The sequence below is a fragment of the Vicugna pacos genome, chromosome 29, assembly GCF_048564905.1.
Source record: "Vicugna pacos chromosome 29, VicPac4, whole genome shotgun sequence".
In the NCBI taxonomy this organism is placed as follows: domain Eukaryota; kingdom Metazoa; phylum Chordata; class Mammalia; order Artiodactyla; family Camelidae; genus Vicugna; species Vicugna pacos.
Window position 1 is genome coordinate 21,888,360 of NC_133015.1, and position 26,973 is coordinate 21,915,332.

General features: G+C 40.0%; 1 protein-coding gene across 3 annotated transcripts in view; it reads left to right on the top strand.

The window, feature by feature from the left end:
• The window catches only part of TOX (thymocyte selection associated high mobility group box), a 270,368-nt gene that overhangs the window by 210,597 nt on the left and 32,798 nt on the right, over positions 1–26,973 (top strand). For all 3 annotated transcript variants that reach the window (XM_006204683.3, XM_072951923.1, XM_072951924.1), the window contains one exon: positions 18,264–18,545. In XM_006204683.3, the coding sequence (XP_006204745.1) occupies positions 18,264–18,545 (282 nt within the window). The remainder of the gene's footprint in view (positions 1–18,263; positions 18,546–26,973) is intronic.

Here is a 26,973-nt window from a genome sequence, read left to right on the forward strand (position 1 = left end):
AGTTTTCACATCAGTTGGGTACGTACCAAGGAGTGTGATCACTGAATTGTGTGGTAAGGCTATGTTTAGTTTTGTAAGAAACTGTCCAATTGTCTCTCAAAGCAGCTGTACCATTTGACATTTCTACCAGTACTGAATGAAAGATCGTGTACCTTTCTTTTCTTTTTTATATGGATGTTGAATTGTTCCAGCACCATTTGTTGAAAGACTGTATTTCTCCATTGAATTGCCTTAGTTGCTTCACCAAAGATCAGTGACTATATTTGAGTGTGTCTATTTCTGAGCTCTCTACTCTTTTCCATTGATCTGTGTGTCTGTTCTTTTGCCAGTGCCATGCCGTCTTTATTACCGTAGCTTTAAAGTAAGTCTTGAAATCAGGCTGTGTGCGTCTTCCAACTTTGCTTCCCCTCTGCAGTGTGACATTGGCTATTCCAGGTCCTTCACCTTTCCATGTAAACTTTGGAACCAGTTTGTTACTAACCGTGGAAAGGCTTGCAGAGATTTGACTGGGATTGTGTTGAGTCTATAGATCAAGTTGAGAAGAACTGACATCTTAACGGTCCTGAGTCTTCTAATCCGTGAACACAGAATGTCTATTTATTTATTTGATTTTTCAAATTGGTTTTAAATCAGTGTTTCATAGTTTTCTATTTATAAGGGCCTGCACATGTTCTGTTACATTTATGCCCAAGTATTTCATTTTTGGAGTATTATTGTAAACAGCATTTTTAAATTTCAAATTCCTACTTCTCATTGTTGGTATACAAGAAGACGTTATATCCTGCAGGCTTACTGTTATATCTGCTTATTATTTCCAAGTGATCACTATTGCTGTTGTTGATTCTTTAGGATTTTCTCCATACACGACATGTCACCTGCAGGCTGGGACAATTTACTCTCTTCCTTCCCAAGGTGTTTTATTTCCTTTTATTATCTTACTGCATTGGCCAGGACTTCTAGCACCGTGTGGAAATAGGAGTGTACAGAGGAGACATCCTTACCTTTTTCTTGATCTTAGGGGGAAAACATCTAGTGTCTTACCATTAAGCATGATGTTAGCAGGAGGGTTTTTGTAGATATTTTAAATAAAATTGAGGAACTTTTTTCCTTTTCCTAGTTTGCTAAGGGTTTTTGTCATGAATGGGTTTAGATTTTTCATGTGCTTTTTCTGTGTCTATTGATAGGATCATATGATTTTTGTTCTTCACTGTGTTGATGTATCGGGTTACACTGATAGATTTTCTAATGTTGATTAGTCTTGCATACGTAGAATAAATTCTACTTGTTTATGGTGTATAATTTCTTATACATTATTAGATTCAATTTATGAATATTGTATTGAGAATTTTTATACTTATGTTCATGAGAGTTATTAGTCTGTAGTTTTCTCGTGGTATTTTTTATCTAGTTTGGTATTAGAGCTATGCTGGTTATAAGTTAAGCCCTGTTTCCTCTGCTTCTAATTTCTGGAGATATTATGGAGAATTAGTATGATTTCTTCCTTAAATGTTTAGTAGAAACCATCTGGACGTGGGGACTTCTTTTTAGAAGATTGTTAACTATTGAATAATTTTTAATGGTATTATTGGGTAATAAAATAGATATATTTTTATATTTCTCCTTGTATGAGTTTTCATAGTTTTTGAATTTCAAGAAATTGTTAAATTCCATCAAAATTCTCCAATTTGTAGGCATAGAGTTTTTCACATTATTCCTTTATTATCTTTTTAATGTGCTTGTGATTAGTAATGATGACTTCTGTTTCATTTCTGATATTGGCAGTTTGTGTTCCTTTTTTTTTTTTTTTTTGGCCATTAACCTGACTAGTGGTTTATCAACCTAATAATTTCTCAAAGAACCAGCTTTTGGCTTTGTTGATTTTTTTCCCTATTGTCTTTCTGTTGTCAATTTTATTGATTTCTCTCTAATTTGTATTATTTCCTTTCTTCTGCTAGGCTTAGAATTAAGTTGCTCTTCTTCCTCTAAATCCTCAGATAAAAGCTTAACTTACTGATTTCAGACCTTTCTTCCTTTCTAATATATGCATTTAATTGTATAAATTTCCCTCTAAGGACTGCTTTTGCTGCATGCACAAAATTCATTATTTATTTTATTAAACAAAAATTGATTTTATTTTCCCTTAGTTCTTTCCTAAGTTATTAATACGTGAAATTCTATACAACTAATTTCTAAGTGCCTTAGAAACGTTTTGCCCTATTTTTAGAAAAATTTTGAAGACCAGGAGTCATGGTTTATTTGCACATTAGCCAGTGAACTCTGTCCCATTTGGTGGCTGAGGGCCCCTCCATTTCTTATCCCCAGTTCATTAATAATAACCTAGGACCTGCAAGAAACAGCGTTCTCATCAGCCCACGCACGGAAAGGCCAGGTCAGGGCTGCCACGTTGTCAGTCGGTGATTTCATCCCGGAATCTCCCGGCGTGAAGACGGGCAACGGGAGACAAAGCTGTCTCGGGAGAGCTGGGGGCTGTCCCAGCTGGTCCTGCCGTCCGGCTGCTGCCGCGTGATTGTCCCGGGCCCAGGTCCTCAGTGCGCCTGAGCCCCGCGCCGAGGAGGGGAGCGGACAGGCGGGCCGAGGCCCTGTCTCAGAATTCGGAGTCCGGTGGGGGCAGTCGGTCAAGAACACACTGATTCGGGCCCCATTCCACCGGCAGCCCTGGGAGCTCGTTAGAGACGCTGAATGTCAGGCCCCCCGGAGACTCCCTGGGTCAGAATCACATTTTAGGAAGATCCCCAGGGGATGAGTGCGCGCACCGAAGTTTGCCCCGCCCTGCCCTGGATGATTACAGACAGCGATCGCGCGGCGATAAAGATGTCTGGGGTGGGGAGGATGGGTGGACCTCGGTAGGCCTGTCAGGGCAGGTCTCTGAGGAGGCTGCCCTTGAGAGACGAAGGGCTGAGCCTTACTCACCTTGAGCCCCCTCTTCAGTCCCCGCCCCACCTGCCCCGCCAGCCAAATCCAGGCCACACCTGCGTGTATGTCACATAGTGAGCATCCAGTGGAAGTGTTTTGGGGGAACAAGCCAAGGAGCATAGCCCCAAAAAGCTATCGGATTAACGGTTTCATTTTTAAAAAGCTTTAACGTATAAATATTTAAAGTCTTCAGCTAAAATGCCCATGGTCAATGAAAGAAATAAAATGTGCTGGACCTTTTAAAAGGTTCTGACTTACGTCTTTTCCAAGAGCATTTTTTGCTTCAGAAAATAAATTGTAACTGGAAAATTCTATTAGCTTTTATGAATATAGATGCAGAAAAATGATCAGATGGTTTTAAATTTAAAACCTGCTGGATAGATATTCTTTCTTGTTCCCTGATAATAGGCCCTACACTTTAATGGTGTAAGTTTTCCTCTTTCCCCTCAGTTGATCAATGTAATTGGGATTTTTCCCATTTATTGGATTGTCATCTTGTGGTCATATAATTATACTAGAGATATTAAATATGTTTAGACACGAAACGGTAAATACACTATAGAGGACCCGTGAGCTTATTTCCATATCATTAAACTACATTTTACCCATGAGCAAAGTGCATTTTTCATAACTTGCAAGAAATACCTTGCTTTGTAGTAGCACACATATTTAACATTCTTTTAAAAGCCACTCGATTTGACATTGATATTTGGATTATTCTATTATCGGAGAATAAAGGGATTTAAATAAAGCAGAATTGCAAGTATCAGTGTATAACTGACTAATTAGTAAGATTTGAATTCTATTCCAAATGGCCATTTTGCCAATTAACATCTTTTCTAGGTGCAAGGTACCATTTTGAAGAAATGTTCAAGTTTAGATTCTCTCATGGTATTGCTTAAGCATAGAAAACATGAAAGTTGTTTATGTGTCCAAAAGTAAATTCTCATACAGCAGTCATGCTTATCAGTTACTTTGTTGCCATTAAATTTTCATAGTAAAATAATGCTCCTATTTTTATTCTAGTGGCATTGAAAGGGTTGGGATTTATCTGCATGGTAATTACGCAAATTTTAAAATAGTTTATGCTTTCTAACGTCCAGGACTCTGTTCTAGACGGGGCTTTCCTTTTGAACCAATGCTTGATGCAAATGTCAGTGCACCTTCTCTGTAAAACTAATACAAGTAAACTTTTACAATGAAGGGTTTTATTTTTTAAATAGTTCTGTTAGTATGCGGGTTTAGCCTAGAAAGAGACTTTCAGGCTTTACCTAAGGTGATAGTAGTCCTTTTTTATTGTTAAAATACATCAATGCTATTACTAAAGTTTAGGGGGAAAATAATAAAATAATAAATTGAGTATAAATTTAATTAAAAAAAAATCCCACAGCAGATTTCTGTTAACAAGAGTCCGATCAAGCAAACTTCTCTGCTCACGATTATTTTATTTACTTTTCTTCTTTCCACACTGCACTTTAAAGATCAGAAGTGCATTTACTAAAAGGGTGTGTCCACAGATCAGCCAACAATTAGTCCACATTCCACAGCCACGGAACTGCAAAATAATTATTGAGAGGACCTTTTGAAATCCTTCAAGATTCATGGTAAAAAGAATATGGATTACATTTCATTTAGAATCGGGTGTTTAACTGGAGCAGAAAAGGTGGCAAAGGCAGCTAGAACAGTTTTTAACAAGAATTAAAATAAACAAACAGGAGGAGGGTATAGTTCAGTGCTAGACCACATCCTTAGCATGTAGAGGTCCTCGGTTCAATCCCCAGTTCCTCCACTAAAATAAAATAAATAAACCTAATTACCTCTCTCCCCCCCCAAATAAAAAATAAAAATAAAACAAACATACAAAAACCTAAGACACTAAATTAAATTTAAATTTAACTGGAAAGGAAAGACAACCCCTTTCTTGGGAATTTTTATGTAGACATTTTACTGGAATTATGTTACCAAGATTATAGGCATGAATATTCAGAACTACTGCAAACGTAAGTGAATTCTTAGTCTAAGACGGCCTCCCAGTCAGGGGAGGAGCCCAGTTAGAACCATTAACATCATCAACACATGTCATCACCCTCCTATGGATGAACCCTTTGTAGACTATTCTAAAAGCCTACATGGGGTCCACCTTCCCCGTGCTTCAGGTGAACAGCTCCCCAGGGTCACAGTCATCCACCACTGCTTCAGGGAGAACTGGTCAAGAAATGCCATGTAAGGATGAATCAGGTGGCTTGCATGTAATGATTAGACATGGGTGAAGAGAAAATAAGTAACTGGGAGAGCAGAAGTTATCCAGGAGTCAACATCAGCCAGAGGGGTGGGGAATAGCTATCAATCAGAAATGTGGCTTAAGAAATGTAAACATAAAGAAGGTCCAACAGGTATACAGAGAGCATTTACTACATTCTAGGCCCTGTGTTTGCTCTAAGAATAAAGCAACAATCTAAAGAGAAAAAAAATTTAGTGTAATATGTAGAAAGCCATTCTTTTCTGTTCAGAGTTCCTGTTACCAGCTCTCATAAACTCATCAAGCATCCATTTAGCCTTTTACTATTAAGGTTTCTTTTTAGCTTATTTTTTTTTAAGGCAGATGATGTCCTCAGTGCTTATTCCCCACAAGGAATCTGTTTTCTACTCCTTCATATCATTAATCCATGAGCCCAACCTCAACCCACAGTAAGCTCTGTGCACTCCCCTACTTTCACAGTTATTTGCTTCTCTCTTCCTTCTGGATGCCACATGTCACTAACAAGTGAATGGCACTGATTGACAAGTGGACCAGTATAAAGAAAGGTTTTGACCAAAATGCTTGAGTTAGTTGTTCTGTCAAAGCATGATTTACGTGGCAGCATTTTTACTTAATGAAATGAATGTTGTAAATAGAGCTTCAGATAAAAATGGCTGGTATTTGCATGCCCATAAATGTTTTTGTAGAACCCAGTGAAAAATCACCAGTCATTTTTCAAACATTGGGCCCATATTTAGGGGCTGGTAAAATGGTCTCTCTGCTTGTGTAGCATCAAATGTCAGTGTTTTTTGGCTTCTTTCAGTTACCACCCCTTGATTCTTCGGAATATATTCTGGCATATGGCCTTGAAGCTATAGACTAAGTCTCCAGGCATCCTAAGATTCAGAAGATAAAACATTTGAAAATCAAATTGCTAATTCCCAAACAGAAATCAAACTATCAGATTGCTCTTAGTCACATTTTTTAAAAATATGATTTGATTGTGCATTGAATTTTTAAGTTTTAAAAATCATCCTTTAGTGGAAAAGCAACCTATTTTATTTTTGTTCAATTTTATCTCACATTACCTTAGACAAAGCATTACTTTCATGAAAATATAGCAGATATGGTGACCCTCCCACAATCAGATGGTGTGTCCAGTGTCAGTCATATGGCCTCCAGAGACAAATTCTGCTTACTTCTGTCTTCCAAATGTCTTACTATGTTGAAAAGCATTCTTAATTCTTAAAGATGCTCACTGTAGTTCCAGTGCAATGCAGACAATTTCCTTGTTGCAGCATTATTTGCACATTTCAGAACCATCTGTCAGCCATTAGGCCCTTGCTTGAAAGTCACACTCCTTCCTCCACGGTTCTGTAGAAGTGCAATTTTCAGTTACAGGAATTACTCCCCTTGGACGTGTATGTAGGATGTCTCCCTATACTGTGAGCTCTTCGAGCACAGGGGCAGTCTTTTCTGTCTTTATTTCTCCTAGGGCCTCTAATAGTACCAGATATGGAGTAAATGTGCAGTAAAATATTCCAAATTGAATTTCCTACCCAAGGAGTCAGTGCATTAAATTCAGTCATTCTAGGGTCAAGCTACAAATTCCCCAGCAAGCTCTTCCAACTATCTTTGGTTAAAAGGACAACTAAAAATATCAGATCAAACACAGGATCATATAGGCTTGGCAGTCGGGCAGCCTGAGACAGATCCCAGTTGGTCTACTTACTGCGTAACTGCAGAACTCCCTCTTTGGTCCTTCATGGGTTGGGACCGTCTCACTCGGTGATTGTGAGGGCTGAACAGGGCAATCAATGCATATCAACTTCTTAGCACTGTTCTTGGAGTATTCGGGGACCCCACAAGGACTAGACATTATTAATGAGCACTTAAGACCACAATTACCAAAGCTGGCACTGAGCGGTTGAGGAGACCGATGTGTGGACAGTTCCCTGCTTGTTAGATATAGACCAAGTTAACTCAGTTAAGCTAAGTATAGTTACCCAGAGAAATGGATTTAAACTGTGGAAGGTGTATTTGCTATTGTTTATGCTGGATACCCACGTTTATTTTATTCCATCATCACACAGGGTTATAATCATGAGGAATTGTGTTTTTTTTTTAACTCTTTAGACCACAATTATCTAATTTCACTATATACTTGGTAGATGTTAAACCTGTAAATGATAGACAATTCAAATTCTTAACTTTAGTGCTTTAAAATTAGCCACTATTAAAACCTAATTATTGGTTAAGTGGGTCTATGTTAGTGGACATTGAAAGATCGAAAAAATTTAAGATATTTGTCCAAATTAAAATTGGAACATGTAGCTCAAATTTTTTTTTAGCTCAGTTATTTTAAATGAACATGTGTGCTTCTGTAATAATTTTATTATCACCAAGTTACAGGGTAGAGTTTTAATTATGGCCTTTCTATCAGTAGAAGCCATGAATTTGGGATTAAAAACCTACTGCTTTAACTAGTCTCGTGAAAGACTATGACTTGATACATTCTGGGCTCCAACTTTTATAAAAACCAGAGAACACTTCTAATAACACTTTTCTAATTTCACAGTTCACTGCACAGTCGGTAAAGATTTAAATAATTCAGAAAGAAAGCCTATTCTCTTTCTTTATTAGAAGTTTGAGTCAGGCAAATTCTTTGACATTTAATAGGCTTTTAACCCTTTTAATAACTTTTTATAATGAACTTTATTGGCAGTTGTTTTAAAGAAAGGGTTATTATATTAGCATGAATAGCAGTCCGTAGTTTTATTAGTTTTGAGACCTTGACCTTATGTGACTCAAAGTGTATAAAAGCATAAATGAGTGAGTAATGTTAATATTAACTAAATTAGGTATACCCAGAAATATAGAGACTCTATATAACTACATTCATCCCCATTATCTAACATGCTATAAAATTTTGGCAGACAAACATTTGAATCTTTTAATTGTTTTAAAGGAGCTTAAGGTCACTTACTGAGTCAGACACTTTAAAGGAACTAAGAGACACTGTAATTTTCCTAGACTGATTTTACCAAGTTATTAACATTATTCTGAATAGGAGAGGATTCCCAGCCTTTTCCTATCTTGGTTTCATGCTATTTTAATGTTATATAACATATTACTAAAAGGATTATTGGAAGATTTCCATAATAAAATAGTAATTTAAAATTGTACTTTTCCTCAAGTCCCCAGTAAGTTGGAATTATATGAATATTCTGCATAGGGAAGCTATCTGGGCCAAGCAGAATACAGGTTTTAATTTTGCTTCTTGAGATGTCCTTTTAAGTGAATGTCACGTGTATGTAATGATTTAAGAGCCTCTAAATGAACTCAAATATCACTTTTCTGAATTGATGTTAAGAAGTCAATATTCCACTTGACATCTCCACTTTTACCAGCACCCCATTAACATTCCAGTGGAAAGTATGAAATTCAGTTAAATTTTCACATTTAAATATAGTATAAAAAACTATTTCAGCTGACTTGTGATTCTATAAATAAAGAGTGAGTTCTTGTAGGCAAACCGCTGCTCCCAAAGGGCATTTCTTGTAGCATTTCCCAATTTTCTTATCACCTATTCTTCCAGTCCCTTTTTTTGTTTCAATGTACACAGTCCTTCGAAAGAGTTCTGAAAATAAGGCACATTATTCAGTTCCTTCTCTGAGAATATCAAAGCGGAGGAAATGTGAACAGACATTAGCATGTTTGAATACATGTTAATATAAGATTATAGCCCTGTGAACAAAGCCCTGCCTGCACTTTGTAGTGCAGATGTGACAGACGCCATGCAGACAAACAGAGGGCTTCACTGACTCTAACCACAGGTAGACCCTGAGTAGACTGACGGAGTCCTGTTACCAGAGGTGTGCAAGTCTGCAGGAACCACTAATTCAGATGTTTGGGGAACTGGAGGGTGAACCAGATGGTCCCCCAACTAGGGGGGCCTTTTAGAAAAGGCAGACATTTCAGTCTGTGAGTTTCATGTCCTGCCATTAATTGGAATTATGAGAACTGTTCCTTGTCTCAAACTAAGAGTCAAGCTCATTCATCCCACATTTGTGTGTTTTCCCTTTTTGAGCTGGGCAGAGGAGCCCATTCAAGGGCTCACTGAAGCACAAGGTCAAGCTTGGTAATACTGAAGTGTTGATAGTTTAACAATAACAGCAAGAGATAGTGTTGGCATGGAGCAATCAAAAGTGGAGAGCCTCAATTTGTGTGAAAAAAAAAATCTTTCCAACTGTGCAGTTAGAAGGCATCACCCTGCCCCATAACCTCCTGGCCATCATCGTGACCCAAAGGAGACACTGTATTACTGAGTTTATGGGAGACAGTGGGATACTGTGAACTGCAATACATTTTTATGCATTAAAATTTTTTTGAACTTTGTCTCTACCAGTTAGCCTATTAGCCTTGATGAGGGAGCTGTTAAAATCGGAGTTATAAGTTCAGCCTTTCCCTGGGCTATTTACTTTCTCCCTGAGAAACCCTGTGCCCTGTGACATGAGCTGCCCTACTTGTCTTAGGGAAGGTCTCCACAGATGTGAGCTTTTGGCGGCCAGAATGCTTGGTCACAGCCATGTCAGTGGCTCACCATGAACCTGAACTAGTCAGGGAAAGCGACCCAAGGTTGAGAACAAAAGAGAAACATCTGCCTCTTCCCCCAAAGCTAATGCATGTGAGCGACAGCCACAAAAAGAAGTTTACATTTGGCAAAACACCTTCCTGGTTTTTTTTCTAGTTACTTCTCACAACTGCACTTGAAAGCGATGCTGGCCTCAGCTCTATCGAACAAACTCCACCCGACACACCCTTATCATAGTGTCTGATCCCCCCGGCAAGTGAGCCGTGTGAGGGAGGGAAATCAGCTTGCTCACCGCCGCTCACCTGGTGCCCAGAGCAGTGCCCGGCACAGAGCAGCCGCTCAGTAAATCTTTGCTGTTGAAAAATTGTTACCCACCTATTTTGCAGAGATGGAAAATGAGGGCCAGGTAAGTTCAAAGTAAGATAACCAGTCTGATGATGGCGTGAGCAGGGGCCCCTCCACCACAGCACACTACCTCCCATCTGGAGAAAAGAAGGAAAGGAAATCAGATAGAATGATGCGGAGTGGCTTTTCCAGCTTATAAAAACGAATCCAGACGCGAAGGCTCGGGCAACTAAGATGTTTCTCTCCAGACCTAGGGAAGCAACAGAAGCAGAGGCAGATTCTGTCAGGGAGGGAGGGTCAGGACTTGGCAGGGACACTGAGGACATTCAGAGGCCGGGGGTCCTCCCTCCCTCGGTGGCTTTCTGTCTTCAACGTTTGATCTTTGCTTCATCCCTGGGAGAGTATACGAAAAATTAATTAAATAAAATGTTGTAATTTAATTAAAATTTTTACATGATCTTTAGCTGGTGTAAATTTCAGCCATGGTGTTTAAACCTTTCAATGATGTTTTCTTCTAAAATATCAAATCCCTTGAATAATAAAGGTCCCAATTCATGGAGGAGGCTCCAATGAGGTCGATACCCCAGCCTGAGGGAGGAGGAGGGTCAGGGGTTACGGAAGTTCGCGGGAACAGGAACGTTTGGCTTTCCAGGTGCTTTTAGTCTTCCCCGAGGGTGGGGGTTCCAGAGAGTGCTGTCTGGCCATTTGACAAATGCCTAATGGATTGTGCTCCAGGGTTCTTGCTTTCTTGTAATTAGTTTTATGATGACTATCCTAATTAAACTACAAATATATTATTTTAGTGTGCTGTAAGGAAACCCAAACTTTCTTTACTCATACTGTCTTTTGGAAGAAAAGTAGAGTCCAAATGTTAAATTCAAGAACAGTTTTGTTTTTGGGTCTTCAGAGTTGAAATCAAGTTATTCCGACCAAATGTTGAGAATATAAATACATTTCCATAAAAATCTCCACAATCTTTCTTTCAAATTGCATTTTTCCTAATTTTTAAGAATGTAGCATGGACTATGCACGTGTATTTTCCAGATTTCCCCTCTTAAGACATTAAATAGCAGTCTTCAACGTCAGAGGCCTAGATAGCAAAAAAATGTTAAAGTTTATTTAAAGTCCGTGTTTTTAAATAATAAAGAGATCACACAGGGAGATCACGTAGAAATGATTTATTTAATTTGTTTGGACAACAAATAATTTAGCTCTCTCTTGGAAATGCATTGAGGAAAATAATAAATAAAATTTGATTATTAAATTTACCCACGCATTTGTTCTGGTGTATACATTTACATATTAATTGAATCCCTGGCAAAAATATGTAATCAAATTGTGGGCTTAAATAATATCAACATTTACATTCCTCTCATAGCCTCTCAGAGTGCATTATTCCTAAGAAAAATGGAACTGCTTAGCCTTCCTGGCCCGATTAATCATGCAAGGCTGGCTGGAGCAGCAAGAGCGAGGCCCAGAAGTTTTCCTTTAGATGCTCAGGACGCCGTGTGTTTGACAGTGTGTATGAAAGGGACCAAGAGCGAGCGCCTGTCACAGCCTGAGCCAGCGGGGTCTCCTCAAAGCCCTGGGAAAAGCACTCAACAGCAAAGGGTGTCAAATGCTGACAGACAGGGGTCCGTGGAAGGGCTTCGGAGATTCCTCACGATCTCTCATTCCTGCTGCAACTGGCACGCTTCCAGGCCCCGCCGGCAGAGACCGCAGAAAGCGGCAGCTGGTGAACCACGTTAGCAAATAAGGCCTCGGGGCTCCCCGTGTTCCAGGCTCTGTTCACCAACTGCTCTTCACTCAAACAGCTGGATCGGAGCAGAGAGAGCCAAGCCGCCGTTTGAGCTTTATGTGTACAACTGTTTTGATATGGATTGTCTGCTAGAGGCAGCGATAATGATAGCTTTCAAGGCTCACGTGTTGGTTGGGGAAAGATGCCGGTGTTTGAAAGAAGGAAACAGACTCTGAAGGGTTGTGAAACACACAGCTTTAAACACTGCGACACAGGCCTTCATTTGTTCTGGTGCCTTTCCAGTGTGTAATTTTAATGTCCTTTAGTCATTAATACAACTGATGTTGCAAGGATTTTTTTTTTTTTTGGTATTAGTTATTCCAAAATGTTACTCATTTTTAAAACTGATAATCTGCCATGAACAACTTGGTTTTTTTTTTTAATTTTCCATTTCAAAGAGAATCCAAGAAAAATAAAGTGCAAACTGATAGTGAAATATGTATCTAATAGTGTGCCTGGAGTTTCCCACCTGAGCTCCATGCTCAGCCTGGTTCTCTTATGCTGAAGGTACTAGGCAAGGGGAGAAAGGAATGTGATATTCGCATCAAGCCGTGGGTTGCAAGGCAGGTCGTGAGGGAGAACATGTGATACGTGCTTTAATTTCCTAATTGATTGTAACTGAGCTTTGCTTCTCATTAATTGGAAAAAGGTTTTGAAGGAACTTAATTGAAATCTTCATCATCATAATCCTCCTCCATTACTTTAACTGACATTTTTTAGAACAATATTAGTCCTCAATAACAATCTATAAAATTTAAGGAAACAGTTCTGGCTTTCAAAAGAAGTGAAATCTAGCACCCATTTTTCAGTGGAATGAGTTCCTCCATGGGGAGGTAAATATTAAGAGCCCTTCAAAACTAGAATGCCAATGACATGCAGGACTTTTAGCCAAGAAAGAACGAGCTTCACTGGGCTTGAAATAAACAAAATGAGAAATACACACCCAGGTTAAAAAGTACCTTGAGACATTTGAGTTCTGAGAATTAAACAAATATAGTTCCCAAAAGATCTAGGACTTGTAATACTATTTATGTGAATCCAGAGTCAGCAGTCCTAAATGTACCTGAGCATCTATTCAGTGGAACTCAAAAACGTGAACTGAGTACCTACTGTGTGCCAAGATTTGTGCTGGACACTGGGGCTACCATGGTAAAAACGTAGAATCTGTCCCTGCTTTTTTGAGTTTATAATCTATTAGAGTGTATCAGTTAAGATTAGTTCCACTGCATATAACAGGAAACTCAAAATGACTGAAAAAGATAGATGTTTACTTTCACATTAAAGACTCGCACAGTAAGTAGACCGTCCGGGGACTGGTGAGAATCAGACAGTCAGGCTTCTTTCCTGTGCCTCCAACACCCTCAAGGCGCTGCCTCTTGGACCAAGACTTCTTGTCAAGCACTAACCCACCCATATTTTTGTCAGCAGAAAAGAAGAAAGGAAGGTGAGCCCTTCCTTCAAGATTTCTTGGCAGTACCACACAAGACTTTCGCCCACATTTCATTGGCGAAAAATCATGATTGTGTGGCCATTCACAGCTGCAGCGGAAGGAGGCAGTGCCCCCTGTTAACGGGCCAGATCTTTGGCTGGACAGCTGAATCCTGCCAGCCTGTCCCTCAGGACAAAAGCGATGAGTGTCAGAGGGTACAGCTCGAGGTTTCTGCCTGAAATGGAAACACATTGTTCATATTGCCTTTTCTTCTTGGAACTAATGCTCAATGAAGTTCACGGGAGAAGATAAAGATCAGCAAACTAGTTTAAGTCAGTTTATACTTACAGTGTTCATGTCCTCATGTATACGCTGACCAGGCAAGTGTTTTCTAAATGCTTGGAACACCTAATTTAACTAAAAGAGCTCTCAGGAAGGCCTGAAAAATGCATTTGTCATATACAAATCAAGCTTACTGTCTAGAAGGTACATACACATTAAAGAAATTTGAAAGTGGGGTCCCACAAAGGAAGTACAAACAGAATGCTTTGGCAGTTCAGAATAAGATTCTCAAAGCTTTGTAGACGAGCTGACTTTCAAACTTGATTTTAAATTACATTCAGGGTTTGGGTATGTGGATATGGTAATGGCATCGTGGAATTGTGAAAAGAACACAAATATGTAAAATAAGCAAATTTCCCCTTTCTTCTTTGTTGCTCAAGAGATCATTTAACCTCTGCGATCCTCAGTAAGCTTGTGCGAAACAGCCATTCCTACAGGGCTGCCTCAAAGGGGGATTATAAGACTCAATGGGTAAAGTTCTGTGCAATCCACAAATCACTGAGCCAAGTATGGATTTTTTTTAACTGTTTTTCAAAATTTCAGACAGAAAATGCTCAGAAAGTGAGTGCTGAAAAAGCAGCAGAGACCAAGACACATGTTCAAGGGAGAAAGAGGCAAAGAAAGGCAATTAATAGGGTTTGGCTGAACCATCAAGTGTGTGAAGGGCAGTGGTAAGGATAATGTTTCTCTGGAACCTCTAATGACATGCTGAAGGGTTTGGATTCAATTTGGTAGGAAGGTATCATTGGGAAGTTTCTGAGTCTATGGCTCATGAAGATTAATTTTACAGCACTCTCCTGGGTGAATGTGAAGACATTCTTTTTAGTTGAGTAGCTATTGCAAGTAAAGAGGTAGTGGGGGGAGGGAAAGAGCTGAGTGACAGAGCACATGCCTAGTATGCATGAAGTACTGGGTTCAATCCCCAGTACCTCCACTGAGAAAAAAATTGAAAAAAATAAAAATTAAAAAGTTAAATTGCAACTCCTCTCCTCCTCTCACCCCACCAAAAAAAAAAAAAAAAGGAGATAATGAAGGCCTGAAATATGTGAATGGTGTGCGAGTGGGAGGAAGGGCAGATGGGAGGGGTATTTTGGAGTAGACTCCGTGGAACCCTCAAGAGTTTGATAGAGAAGGAAAGAACCAGAAATCACTAGAACATTCTGAGTAGAGGTGACAGGGAGGATGAAGGTGTCATCTAGAGAAACTGGACACACAATAGAAAGCAGTTTTGAAAAGGAAAAGTTTGTTCATGTGTCCAGCAGGGGTGACACCTGGCAGAGTTAGACCCAGAGTTTGGGTCAGAACTGTACACTTTGATTTAGAACGTTCCCCATTAAGAAGACCATGATGACTTCTAGCTGGGTGGAAGAAACATGACTCAGAAAGAGAATGTCAGGGAACCATCTAGGGATGGAAAGTTGTAGGGAGAAGAAAACACAACGGAGGAGTTGAGAGGAATTAGAGAAAACAGCAGTTGAGATTAAGTGTGACTTAAGTGAATTACTCACAATTAGTTAAAAATACTGGAGCATAACAGGAAATAATATTTTGCACATTGAAGTTTTGTATTTGACATTAAGACCTGTGGTCAGTCAGCACCATTCTCGAAGGAAACCAGTGATCAAAACATATGCTTAAACCTTCATGAGCTAACTAATTATTCTTAGTTTTCAGACTCGGCCTCCCTCCAGTTTAATTTTTCCCATATTATACGTTAGGCAGTGATTAATACCGAACTGACTCCTGTGAAAGCAAGGCAAAATGGAAAAACTCCTAATTCAGAAATGTCACCATGGGTGTTAAGATCTGACCATTTCTAAGTGCATCTGAGAGCTAAAGAGATGAGTGTGCTCTCTAATTTGTACTTATCACCCTCCACACGGGAAAATTGGTCTTTGATTCAGTGTTAAAACCGCTGCCTGCCTGGCCTGACACCACTGGTGACATGATATTTTGAGCTAATGATGAGTCTGTTGAAGAAGTGGTACCCTGTGGAGTAGTACTTCATTGTGCCTCCCCAGGTTGACTCCTTACCCCCCTTCAGCCAGGCCCACCTCCTTCTGCTAACTTCCAGAGGTGGAAATACAAATGTTAGTCCTCAGAGATCTACCACAATTAATTAGCCTGATAAAACAATCAGAAAGATTACAAAGCAGTGGGAGCCATGGGTGCTCTACAGTGAGATCTGCAGTCATTAGCCTGGACACGCTGGGTGTAAGTCAGCTTAGAAATCACCTACAAAGTCATGTTAAAACTACAGTATTTCTGGAAGAATGAGAAGTGGGCTCCAAACAGGTCATAAACTGTTCATGCTTTGTAACGGGATTTATGTGACAGAGAAACAAAGATATCAGTTAGTTACACACTTCTGGAAAGATAATTTAGTTAAAGTATGATTTTGTTAGTAAACATTTTTAATTTGCAAGGCTATGAAAATGTGTCCTGCAAACACACGTGTGTGAACATGCTTACGAGTGCTTTATGTGGTGCAGGGCTGGGAGAGGGGCCGCCCTGCAAGGACGGTGCCCTTCACCGGCATCCGTTACTCTGTGCCCACAGTGGGGGAGCTGTTCCACTTGCTGAGAGCCTAAGAAAAAACACAACAGGACGTCAGGACATTAGCGTGTAGGCGTGAAGTGACTCCGGGGCACAGCTTTATGGATATCTGTGAAAGCCGCTATTATTTCATAAGGAAGATCAGGTTATAGAAGCTACATGAACAGTGAAGTAGGAATGGAAGGTATTTTAGTAAATGTGAGTGGAGGCAACATGAATGGACGAGATAAAGGCCATCGATCAGGGGTGGACAGTGTTGGACCAGGCGCCGTCGCTTACCCGGAGCTGTTAACTCTCTCCCTGGGACACGTCAAGTGGTGACTCGCTGCTGAACACGGTAGGAAGTGTCAAAGGCTGGAATGGAGAGATGTAGATTTTAACTCCAACTCTGCAGTTTGGGGGAGTCCTTTAAGCTCTCTGGGTTTTATTCAGGCACTTATATATTTACTCAACAGACATTCAAAGCCCCCAGTCTCTCCTCTTCTGTCAACTGAGAACATCGCTCAGGGCCTCTGTGCTCCGACGTGTTTCACTGAGTAGTAACAACTGCTTGATGAGGGACTTTACAGAAAGGAGAACTATGAGCTGCTTTTGAAAGATTGGAGGAATACAATTTAAATTATGGGGAAAAGGTCAATTTGAACCAGGAACTCAGTGGGGACAGAAGCATGGAGCCAGCCTAACCCGTTACCACGTCACCTGAGTCTGAGGATGAAGCAGTAGCGAGAGCTGGAAAGGTCTAGGACGTACACTGACTAACAAGAAACCAGCAGGACCTCCTGGTGAGCCTGATACAAAGGACACGGGCGACGCCTCTTCAGCCGCCACCTCAGGCTCAGGGGGATGTAGCGAGGAGGTTGGTGAAATGACTAGAGGGCACTGGTAGGAAGTGACTTTATTACCTCTGACTAAGTTACTTAATTGACCTTTACAGTGTTTCCGTGTCATGATAACATTTGTAGGCGGGTAATTACTAGGCATTGTGACACTATATGGGATTTTTTTTTTTTGATGAAACAGAAAAAGATAGCATTATTAATTTTACTTTCTCCACTCCAAAATGTGACTTTAACCATATATCTCTTCACTGCCCTTCTGTTTTCCATTTTCTTCTTTTTCCTCTCTCGTTTTATAAACCTCTCCCTCCACTAACTCCCCAAGCCCCCTCCGAGTGAACAGCACTGAGCTGCTTCCGAAGGCACCACAGAATATTGCCCATTATTTTAAGTTTGAGAATGCCAGAGACACATTAACTGAAATCCACCACGCTCCTCTTATACAACACATTTGACCTCTAGGTACGTTAAGAGCTTCATCCTCCAGTGCTTTCAATTCTAATCCTTGCAGAGACGAAATTCATTGCTTGAATTGTAAGAGTGAGTCTCATTAAGGCTAAAAAGCAGTGACCCAGAGAACATCATGGATTAATATGGTGACCTTGCAACTTTACAGCTTTTCTTTCAAATCTGACTATGTAGTCAAATCATTTCAATAGTCAATTAATCAATTGGTTAACACCAGCCTGTAAGTGCTCTGTGTCGGAAGTTAGTAGATCATTTGACCAATGCCAGTCTGGATAGAATTAAGCTGAGAATCGTAGTACGCTTAATTTTCCAAACCTTTCATAAATGATGAGAATCAAAGAAGTAGAGTTTCATGAACTATGTGAATGCTGTAATCACTAACAGTTATACAATACTGATGCTCTAATAAGCATCAATATTTTTAAACTTACACCATAAATATCTGTTAAGGATGTGTGTTTGCATTCCATTGGTAAGGAAAGGCTGTAGATATAATTAAGCAGGTCTTGAGTAATGAAATGTGATGTTGGCTGAATTCTCAAATTCTGTGCACCTTTGGGGCGATATATACCATTAGGATTATTCTGCTCTGGGGAGGAGGCGGAAATATGTATAGTTGAGTAGGACATCCTACGGGATGTTTAAAGCCTAGGGAATTTTTTAAAAAAATTTTTCCAGAAATAGGTCTTGTAAAAAATTATTTCCATCCATTTTTTTGGCAGATGCAAGATATACGGAACCCGGAAGGAACTCAATACAGCTCCCATCCTCAGATGGCAGCCATGAGACCAAGGGGTCAGCCCGCAGACATCAGGCAGCAGCCAGGAATGATGCAGCATGGCCAGCTGACCACCATCAACCAGTCACAGCTAAGTGCTCAGCTTGGATTGAACATGGGAGGGAGCAGCGTCCCCCACAACTCACCATCTCCTCCCGGAAGCAAGTCCGCGACTCCATCACCATCCAGTTCAGTGCATGAGGATGAAGGCGATGATACCTCTAAGGTACGACTACGTTACTTTTAGAACCTATGGAAATGCTCCTTGCCTAAAAAAAAAAAAGCAAAAAAATACTTCTTTGATGTCTTCCTTGACCTGTGGTGGGTGCAAGTTTATATCATCCAAACGAGAAACATTGGTTGGGGACGTACTTCTGTAATGAAGCATGAGGTTACAGTCCAAATAGATTAAATCACCTGCTGGTTCAATACATTTTAAGTCCCTAACAAATCCTTTAAATGCAGATGTATTAAACAAAAGTAGATTGTACCCACACAGTATAGGATCTGCATGGTGAGTAAGGAAGAATAAATCTTACAGGACTCAGCATCCAAGATCAAGCTTAATTCACCACTCATTCCAAAGACTCAGTGTCAATTTAACCACTTTAAGAAGGCAACATCCCAGGGATACAGTGATGGCCATGGGTGTGTGTGTGTGTGTGTGTGTGTGTGTGTTATGGTTAGAGAAAATCTTTGAGATCATCTGACCCAAACATTTCATACTGAGGAAGAAAAAAAAGGAAGAGCCAGAGATATTAGACACTTCCTTCCAGAAGCAGAATCCTGGGTGTTTCATTATCTACCTTTTGTTAACCCCATGCCGATATGTCTGTCTGTCTGTCTGTCTGTCTGTCTGTCTGTCTGTGTCACCTTATCTGTATAGAAAGATAGGTCTTCACTGTCCTTAGGTTGGAAATTAGCTGCAACAGGTAGTTAACTCTTTCAACTATTCAAGGCAGCTTTTTCAAACAATTGCACCACAACCAAGTCCACGTCACTCAGAACGTCAGAATAATCTTCTTGCTGCCTCGGTTATCAGTCAAGCATCTTCCAAACGGGTCCCAGTGAGAAGGACTCCCGTGCCTGCTTACTGTGAAAAACACTGGCCGCTACCTGAGTACTTCATACTCCTCCTTTTTTAAAAATATCACTAATGAATTGTCACTTGGGTCAGCCCTTTTTTGGTCACTTTTGCAAGAATTTTGTTTTTGGAAAACAGAAGACAACACTGGGGGATTCTGATCTTTGTGGTTAACTACACTACACTAGTCTATATGACCCAACAGTGACACTAATTTTTTTAACAATCCAGATAAATAGGGACACACAGATAAATAAATCCTGATCATAGAAACAAGGCTGCTCTGCTGACCGATTGTTTTCAGGGTTCTTAATGCTCTGGCATTTGGGGCCTTCATCCCAGAAAGACTACCCCCCGCGGGGTAGCTAATCCCTAGGGGTAGTGAACGACTCCCCTGGGAGCCCATCTCTGATAAAGGCACCAACCAATCGGGAGCCCACACCCCAATCTTCTTTATCAAACCCTCACCCCTCACGCCAGTACTCCCCCTGCCCTAGGTCCCCCCAGGACCGGGTACGGGACGACTGGGGACGCCCTCTCCAGCGCAGAGCCCACTGAAAGCGTGCAGACCGCCCAGTGCTAAGCGTAGGCAGCAGACCCGGCCTGCCTCGCCCCTTCTTCCCGCGAGAACCCCAGTGAGGCTCTGGGCCGTGCGCTGCCCTCTCTCGTCTCTGCCTCCTGATGACCCTGCACCACGTGCGGGGCAGCCCGCTTCTAGGTTTGTGTGCCTGTGAACGTCTTCCTTCGCGACATGCATGGCCCTGTCTGCTGTCTTACCGTCGCTGATGGAAGCAAACCGCCGGTACATTTTAGAACCGCTGTGCTGCTAAATACCAGCCCCCATGCGGACGCCTCACCCTCACAGCCTCTCCCTGCTGTCAGGCAGCCAGCCTCTCATGAGGGAAGATAAAAAAGGAAGCGGAGACTAATCGATGTTACATAAGTAGTTTATTGGGCTAGTGAAAGCCTGATCATTTAGAGGGCAAAATAGATGTTTAAGAAAATGTGTATTATTCTAATAGTATCGCCAGCCCATGAGTACCTGAACCTTAATGTGAACACCAAGAATTTGTTTGTGGCCAGTTTAGATCTGATTATGCATAGTTAATTCAAGTTGAATTCCTAAACACAGGTGAGATATACTATGTTGAAAGGGGAAAAAAATCATAGTTCTACTCATAGTAAAAACCAATTTGTGCGTCTGGATTATGCCTTTATCAGCATTCTTTGCGGACATTTCAGGAAATTAATGCAAAATTAGTAACAGCTTCTGACAGGAGATTTTATGCAGGATGATTCTTACTTACAGAAGCATCTTCCACACCCTTCAACTTCCATGAGTAGCACACTGTGTAGAAGCCAGAAATTCATAGAATTAATATGGAGAGATTCTGCCATTTTCGACTGACACATAAGGTCCATATCTTATCATTTTCCTGAGGCCTGAATTTGTATGTTGCGAGTTTCTAGGTTGGTATGAAGCTTTTGAGTATCCTATCCAATCACTCAACATCCATATTGTAAGATACTTTATAGCTCATGACCAATGATCACGTAAGCTTTGTGTAGTGGATGCGTGTTCTATAGCGGAATAGTCCTGAACACGCTAGGTGTGAAGGCAGAGGATGAATTTCTCAAGAATGCCCTCATTAAAATGGCGTTTTGTCTACACAGATAGCCTCAAGTTTGTGTTTAGTTTCAGTGTATTTTCCATCTCAAGAAAATCCACTCTCCCATTCCAACTTTACATACCATTCGTTCTTCACCTTTTCTCTTGTTCAAAACCCTCCTACCTCTCTATTCAACTTATATTTATTAAATGGCTAAAAAAAGATCCTCTGATGAAAATGATCAAGCATTCTTCATCACAGCTAATGATTAAACTGGAATTTTTGCTGTGTATATGAGCAGGATTTATGTGGAATGTTGCAGTGCAACAGCTCCAGTTAAACGTGAAATAGCGTTCAGTTGAAAGGATCATTTAAATCATTTCTAACAAGAGAACTACCAAAAAAATTATATTTACTCTGACACCTGAAAAAGAAGCCTTTAAACCTGCCCTCTTAACACTTTGTACTCTCATAAGCAACCGCATATTAATTCCAGTTTATCTAATTGAACAATCAAATGAAATAACTTTGTTTTGACAGAAAGGAATATTGTAAATACATCAGTAAAATAAATTATCACCTTATAAACACTCCCCATGGTTCTGATTGCTGTGGAGCTGTGTCGACAGCCTAAAGTCATAAACTAGACACACAGTCAAACATCAAAGAAATACAAACCCGGGTAGCTTGCGGTTCTAAGCCTGTAATCCAGTCCTTGTAATACAAGTATCCGTGGCATTACAGCTGCGTTTTTAGCACAGTTTTCCCTTTAAGGAAGTTACAGGCCAAGACTCACAGTTGGCGTTCATATAAGCACCAGAATATTTGGGTTTATTTTTCCTTCTAAGAGTGTTGCTTTTTATTTGTCCCACATGTAGTCTATGTTTCTTTTTCTCTTTCTTACCTTCCTTAAGATTGTTCTTTTTCTCATTCCATAATTTCCCATCTTAAGATTGGAAATTTTGTACTCTTCCTCTAAATTTAGTAACCACCCCTGACACGCAAATGCATGAAGGTCTAACATTGGTCAGCATCTCCACCCTTCTTAGGTTCCCTCAGCGCCACACGCGTCCCTCCAACCTCTGCTGGGCAGATATTGCTGCTGTTTGTCTTAATTATAGTTTAAATTAAGTGTAATTTAATAAACTCCATGAAACACTATTTCTATTATTATTTCAGTTTTTTTTCTTCAGGTTTATTCACATATAATAGAATTTTTTTTATCTGGCATCATTTTCCCTATTCCTTCAAAATCTTCTCTGACGAGGATCTACTGGGAACATTACCTTAAAAAGTACTTCCACTAGGAGTAGAATTTTAGATTGACAGTGCTTCTCTCCTGTCATTTTGAACATATTACTCCATCGAATCCTGGTTTTCATTATTGCTTTTGAGAATTCTACTGCCTCACTGTCTTTCCTTTGAGAGTAATCTGCCTCGGTTCTCTGACTGGTTTTAAGATTTCCTTATGCCTTTGGTGTCCTGCAGCCACATTGTAATGTATGTGGGTTTCTTTATCCTGAATTTAAATAGTTCTAACCCCATTCTTGCTCCCTTCTCGATCTGTAATTCTGATAAGATGTCTGCTAGACTTTCGTATCCTATCCTCCATGGCTCTTTTCTTTCATATTTTCTGTTTCCCTGTTGCTCTGTGTTACATTCTGCTTAATGTATTTCTATCAATTTCCCAGTTCATAATTCAATTTTCAGCTACATCAAATCTGAAATTAAAGCTGATATACTGAGGTTTTAATTTCAGTTATTTTATATTCCTAGTTTTATTTGGTTCTTTCCCAAATCTGTTTGGACTTTTTTGTTTTAATTGCTTGCTCTTTATCCATAGATTTCATCCCTTCTGTCAAGTATTTGCTAATTCCGATACGTGACGTCCACTGGGGTCTGATTCTATTGTCTATTGTTGCTGCTGGCTCTTAGTTTTAATGCCTTGCTTTGTTTTGCTTTTAATAAGAGCTGATGTTTATTAGAACTTTATAAGAATTCTACTGGACCTGGTTTGAAAGCAGATTCCCCTAAAGATGATTTGTATTTGCTTCTTCCAGGCATCTTGGACCATTACAAGCTAGAACCACTTTTGGCTTAAAGTTTTTCAGATCACTCGAGTAGTATGCTTTCAGGGTATAAATCCTCACAAATGCTGGCTTCTGTTTGTGAATTAGCACAAAAGATATTTTCCCCCTCATTCAGTATCATCCTGGCAGGTCCCGGGAGGGAACACGCAAGGGAAGTCATTTTATCTCCCCCTTGCACTGAAAGTCTAATTCTTTTCTGTCCTGACTCAATAGGAACCCTCCTGTTAAACACCCCACTTTTGTTGGTCGGCCATAGGCTTTGCCACCTATCTGCCATGACTTGGACTCAATTTCAACAGGTTCAGCAATTATCTTCTTGATGAAAACTGACTCTGGTACTCTGTTTACTTCTCTGAATTCCCGCTTTCACGTGCTTTTTTTTTTTAGCTTTTAACAGTTTCCTACTAATTTGCTAGCTCATCCGTGTATGTGCGTTGCCATGCTGGGCAGAAAGAGGAGTTTTTTTTTCACAAAGAAAATAGGATGTGACTAGAGCAACAATTAAATGAGCCTTCAGAAAAGTACTTTTTATTTACCACTGTTCTGAAGGCTAGGAGATTCCTGGAATAAAGTAAAAATGATACGCACACAGGTTTCTATAAATACTAAGTGAAATCAAGCCGTGTTGGAACTGAATGTCAAGTCACATTATCCAGCTTTAGGACAGAATATTGAAAATTGGGACTTGAAAGTCTGATATTTCCCACATTGAACTATACTTACTACACAGTTTTTCAACACTTCACTTGATAGAATATGCATGACACTTTTAAAGAGTTTCTTAGATCCCAGCAACTGAGAAAATATGTACTCCTCGCTTGTCAAAAATAAAGTATCCCGTTGGTTAAGACTGAGCTTAACAAAGTAGTTCTGGGGAAAAGAGTAGAATGCAGTCAAACGCCCAGTTAGTACTCGATTCCAAATAATTGTTCCTGAACTTCATTTAGGTCATTATCTTATACTAGGATGTGGTATTTTCAAGATCTGTATGTTCTTAGATGATTCGTACCCCAGAAGACTGAGCATGCTTGATGGAGTCATGGGATAAAAAGCACGGGAGGCTTACACATCAGCACTGGACTCTTTGTTTCCCAGGACCCTGTGTCCACAGCTTGTGCATTCTTGGGAAGGCAGGAGAAACCCTCAGTCTACAATAGCAAGAGGAAAGCATGTTGATCTGGGCAGGCAAATTTAGAAAAGACCAAATGAATCTAACAAAATTGATAACTATAAGTAACGGGTGTATGTAGTTACAATCAAATCGTTTCTTCACTTTAAAGTGATTTTTCTGGACAGTAGCCTACATTTCTTAACTTACATAAAGCCACTAAGTGTTTTGGTTAAACTCATCCTAAAGCAATACTCAGTTACGTTTGGCAGAATCAAGAATCCTTAAAAATGGATTTGCTTTACAAACTGTGGTACCAATACAATGCCCTGCACTTGTGAATCATTTCAAGAGTATAACATTTCATATACGGTTTTCTATAATTGATGTTTTGAGTCAGTAAATGTACTGTTATTATTAATGATAATAATAAACCCAACTGTAAAATGAATGAGGGATTACAGCCTTGCTGATTTTCCAGTAACGAGATGACTCGCTTTCCATGCTCATTTGAATTTATTCTCATAAGGGGATTTCAGATGGCATAGTTTAGAAAGAAAAGAGAGAATGAATTTAAGTAGCAGAATTTTTCACGTACAGAAACAGCACCGTCACAAAAAGTGCTGTGAGATGCCCTGTTTCTATGGTGAAGATTTTACAATATTTACTTTATGCGGTAAGAGTTATAAGTGGAGTTCTGTGTTGTTTGTTCAGCCTATTATGCAGATGGTGCTTGATTAAAATCTATTTTAAACTACAGCGATTACTGCGAGATAGTGTGCGTTAAACAGCTCTCCCAGCTCCATTAAAGACTTTGGGACCGCGGCAGTTTATTTTAAATATGCCTGAAGACATTTCTAACTTCTCCAGGGACATTTCAGTATCAGTGATTCTCCTTCCTTGAGAATCTTAACTCCTGGACCTGGTATTCTTACCTAAGTATTATCTAAGTAACACCATTAATACATGCTTTTTAAAAGTAAGAAATCATTGTTTCCTTGTGATAAATAAGTTAAATGCATCAGTATAATTAAGCGATAAGACATGAACAGGAGGTGGGTTACCAGAAGCATCAGGACAACCCTAGGGATTTTGGAAATAAATCTGTGTCACCAGGTAAGTCACGTGAAGCATATGCCTCTGTGTAAAGCTTATGTGAGAGTAGTCTTTCTATGAATTTGTGGATGTATTTGTTTATTCATTAGTGCTTTAACTGAACAGGAAGTAAGTCTGTGGGTGTACATTGAGGGTTTCAACCCAGCCATGTTCTTAGTTGCTGTGATTTTCATACAGCTGTTACATATGTTTCGAATTCCCTCTTTCTTGTAATTCTAAGCCTTTGCCCCGAGCTGTAGAATACAGGGGTGGAAGTGTGTGCTGATTCACTGCACGAAAGACTCCGCACGGATGCTGTGAGGATGGAAAGGTTAGCGGGACCTTGTCCCAACGCTCAGTGTGCTTGTAGGGGCTTCATATTTCTGCATTATATGGCTCCCTCTCTGTTGTAAAGATTGTGATGTTGGAATTACATTTAACTCTCCAGTCTTAGAACTCAAGTAACTTTAGAAATATTATACTTTAGAACAGTGTCCAGGACACAATGCAGTGCAGTTCAGTGCAGTCACCACCAATCATATACGTGTACATTTAAATTTGACTACTTAAAATTAAATAAGTAAAAAAATCAGTTCCCCAGGTGCTCTAGCCAAACAAGCTCTGTAGCCACATGTGGCTAGCAGCTACCCGTTCAGACAATGCAGAGAACATTTTCATCTTTCTAGAAAATTCCATGAGATAGTGCTGCTGTAGTCTGCAGAAGTCAGAGTCTCTTAGAAAATTAAGACATTAAATTATAAGCTTTCATCCATCTAAGTAAGAATTTAGGGTCCAGACAATACTCAAAATTAAGGCCCAGGGACATATTACAAACCCATTTAGCTAATTTTCCCACCACAATCGTATTCATCATCATTGTGCTCATTCCAAGTAGTTGGTGGTCAGTAAAGCCAGGTGTCTTTCAAAATGCAATCCATTCCTGGCAGGTAAGTGGATCCAAATTAGAGCAGCATCTCTTTCTTTAGGGAAGCTTTGCATATGAGAAATGACCATGTGGTTTTCAAATATGTGATGAAAACACCTCCAGAAAGTGGGCCCCGACAAATTCCCAGGTCATTAGACAGACTCTAAAACAGTAGCTCACTTCTGTACCTTCCCGAACACAAGCAAAGTGCAAAATAAAACATGAGGCCCCCACACATCAGGAGGCAGTGCCCAGTGTTGACGTGGCTGACAGCCTTCACTTCTTGCAGCACTGCCCACAGGGGTGGATGCTAATATCAGACAGTGAACCACAACAGGGGGGTCGTGTCCCATTATATTGCATCCTAAAAGCAAAGACACTGTCCATATCCAGTAAGTCTTCATACGAGGAACACTGAGCAATGTAATGACGGTTCCCCTCAAAGCACATTTTATTTAAAAAAAAAAAATCTTTCATACATAATTTTTATTTTTGTTTTTTTCCTCTTGTATCAGCTTTTGGAGAAAGGGCATTCTCTTGAATCATAGTTCAGTTCTATGAGGACACTTATATAAGTGGTCAGAATATTATGGTCCAAGTTGCAGAGGTCTAGTTTAATTACTAAAAGAAAGGCTGTGAATCTTGAGAAGTGAATATTGCATGTGTATCTCATAGGTTGGCCCCCTCAGATGCCACTTTTCTGGCCGGGCAGGTAATTCCAGCCGAGGTGAACATGAGCATT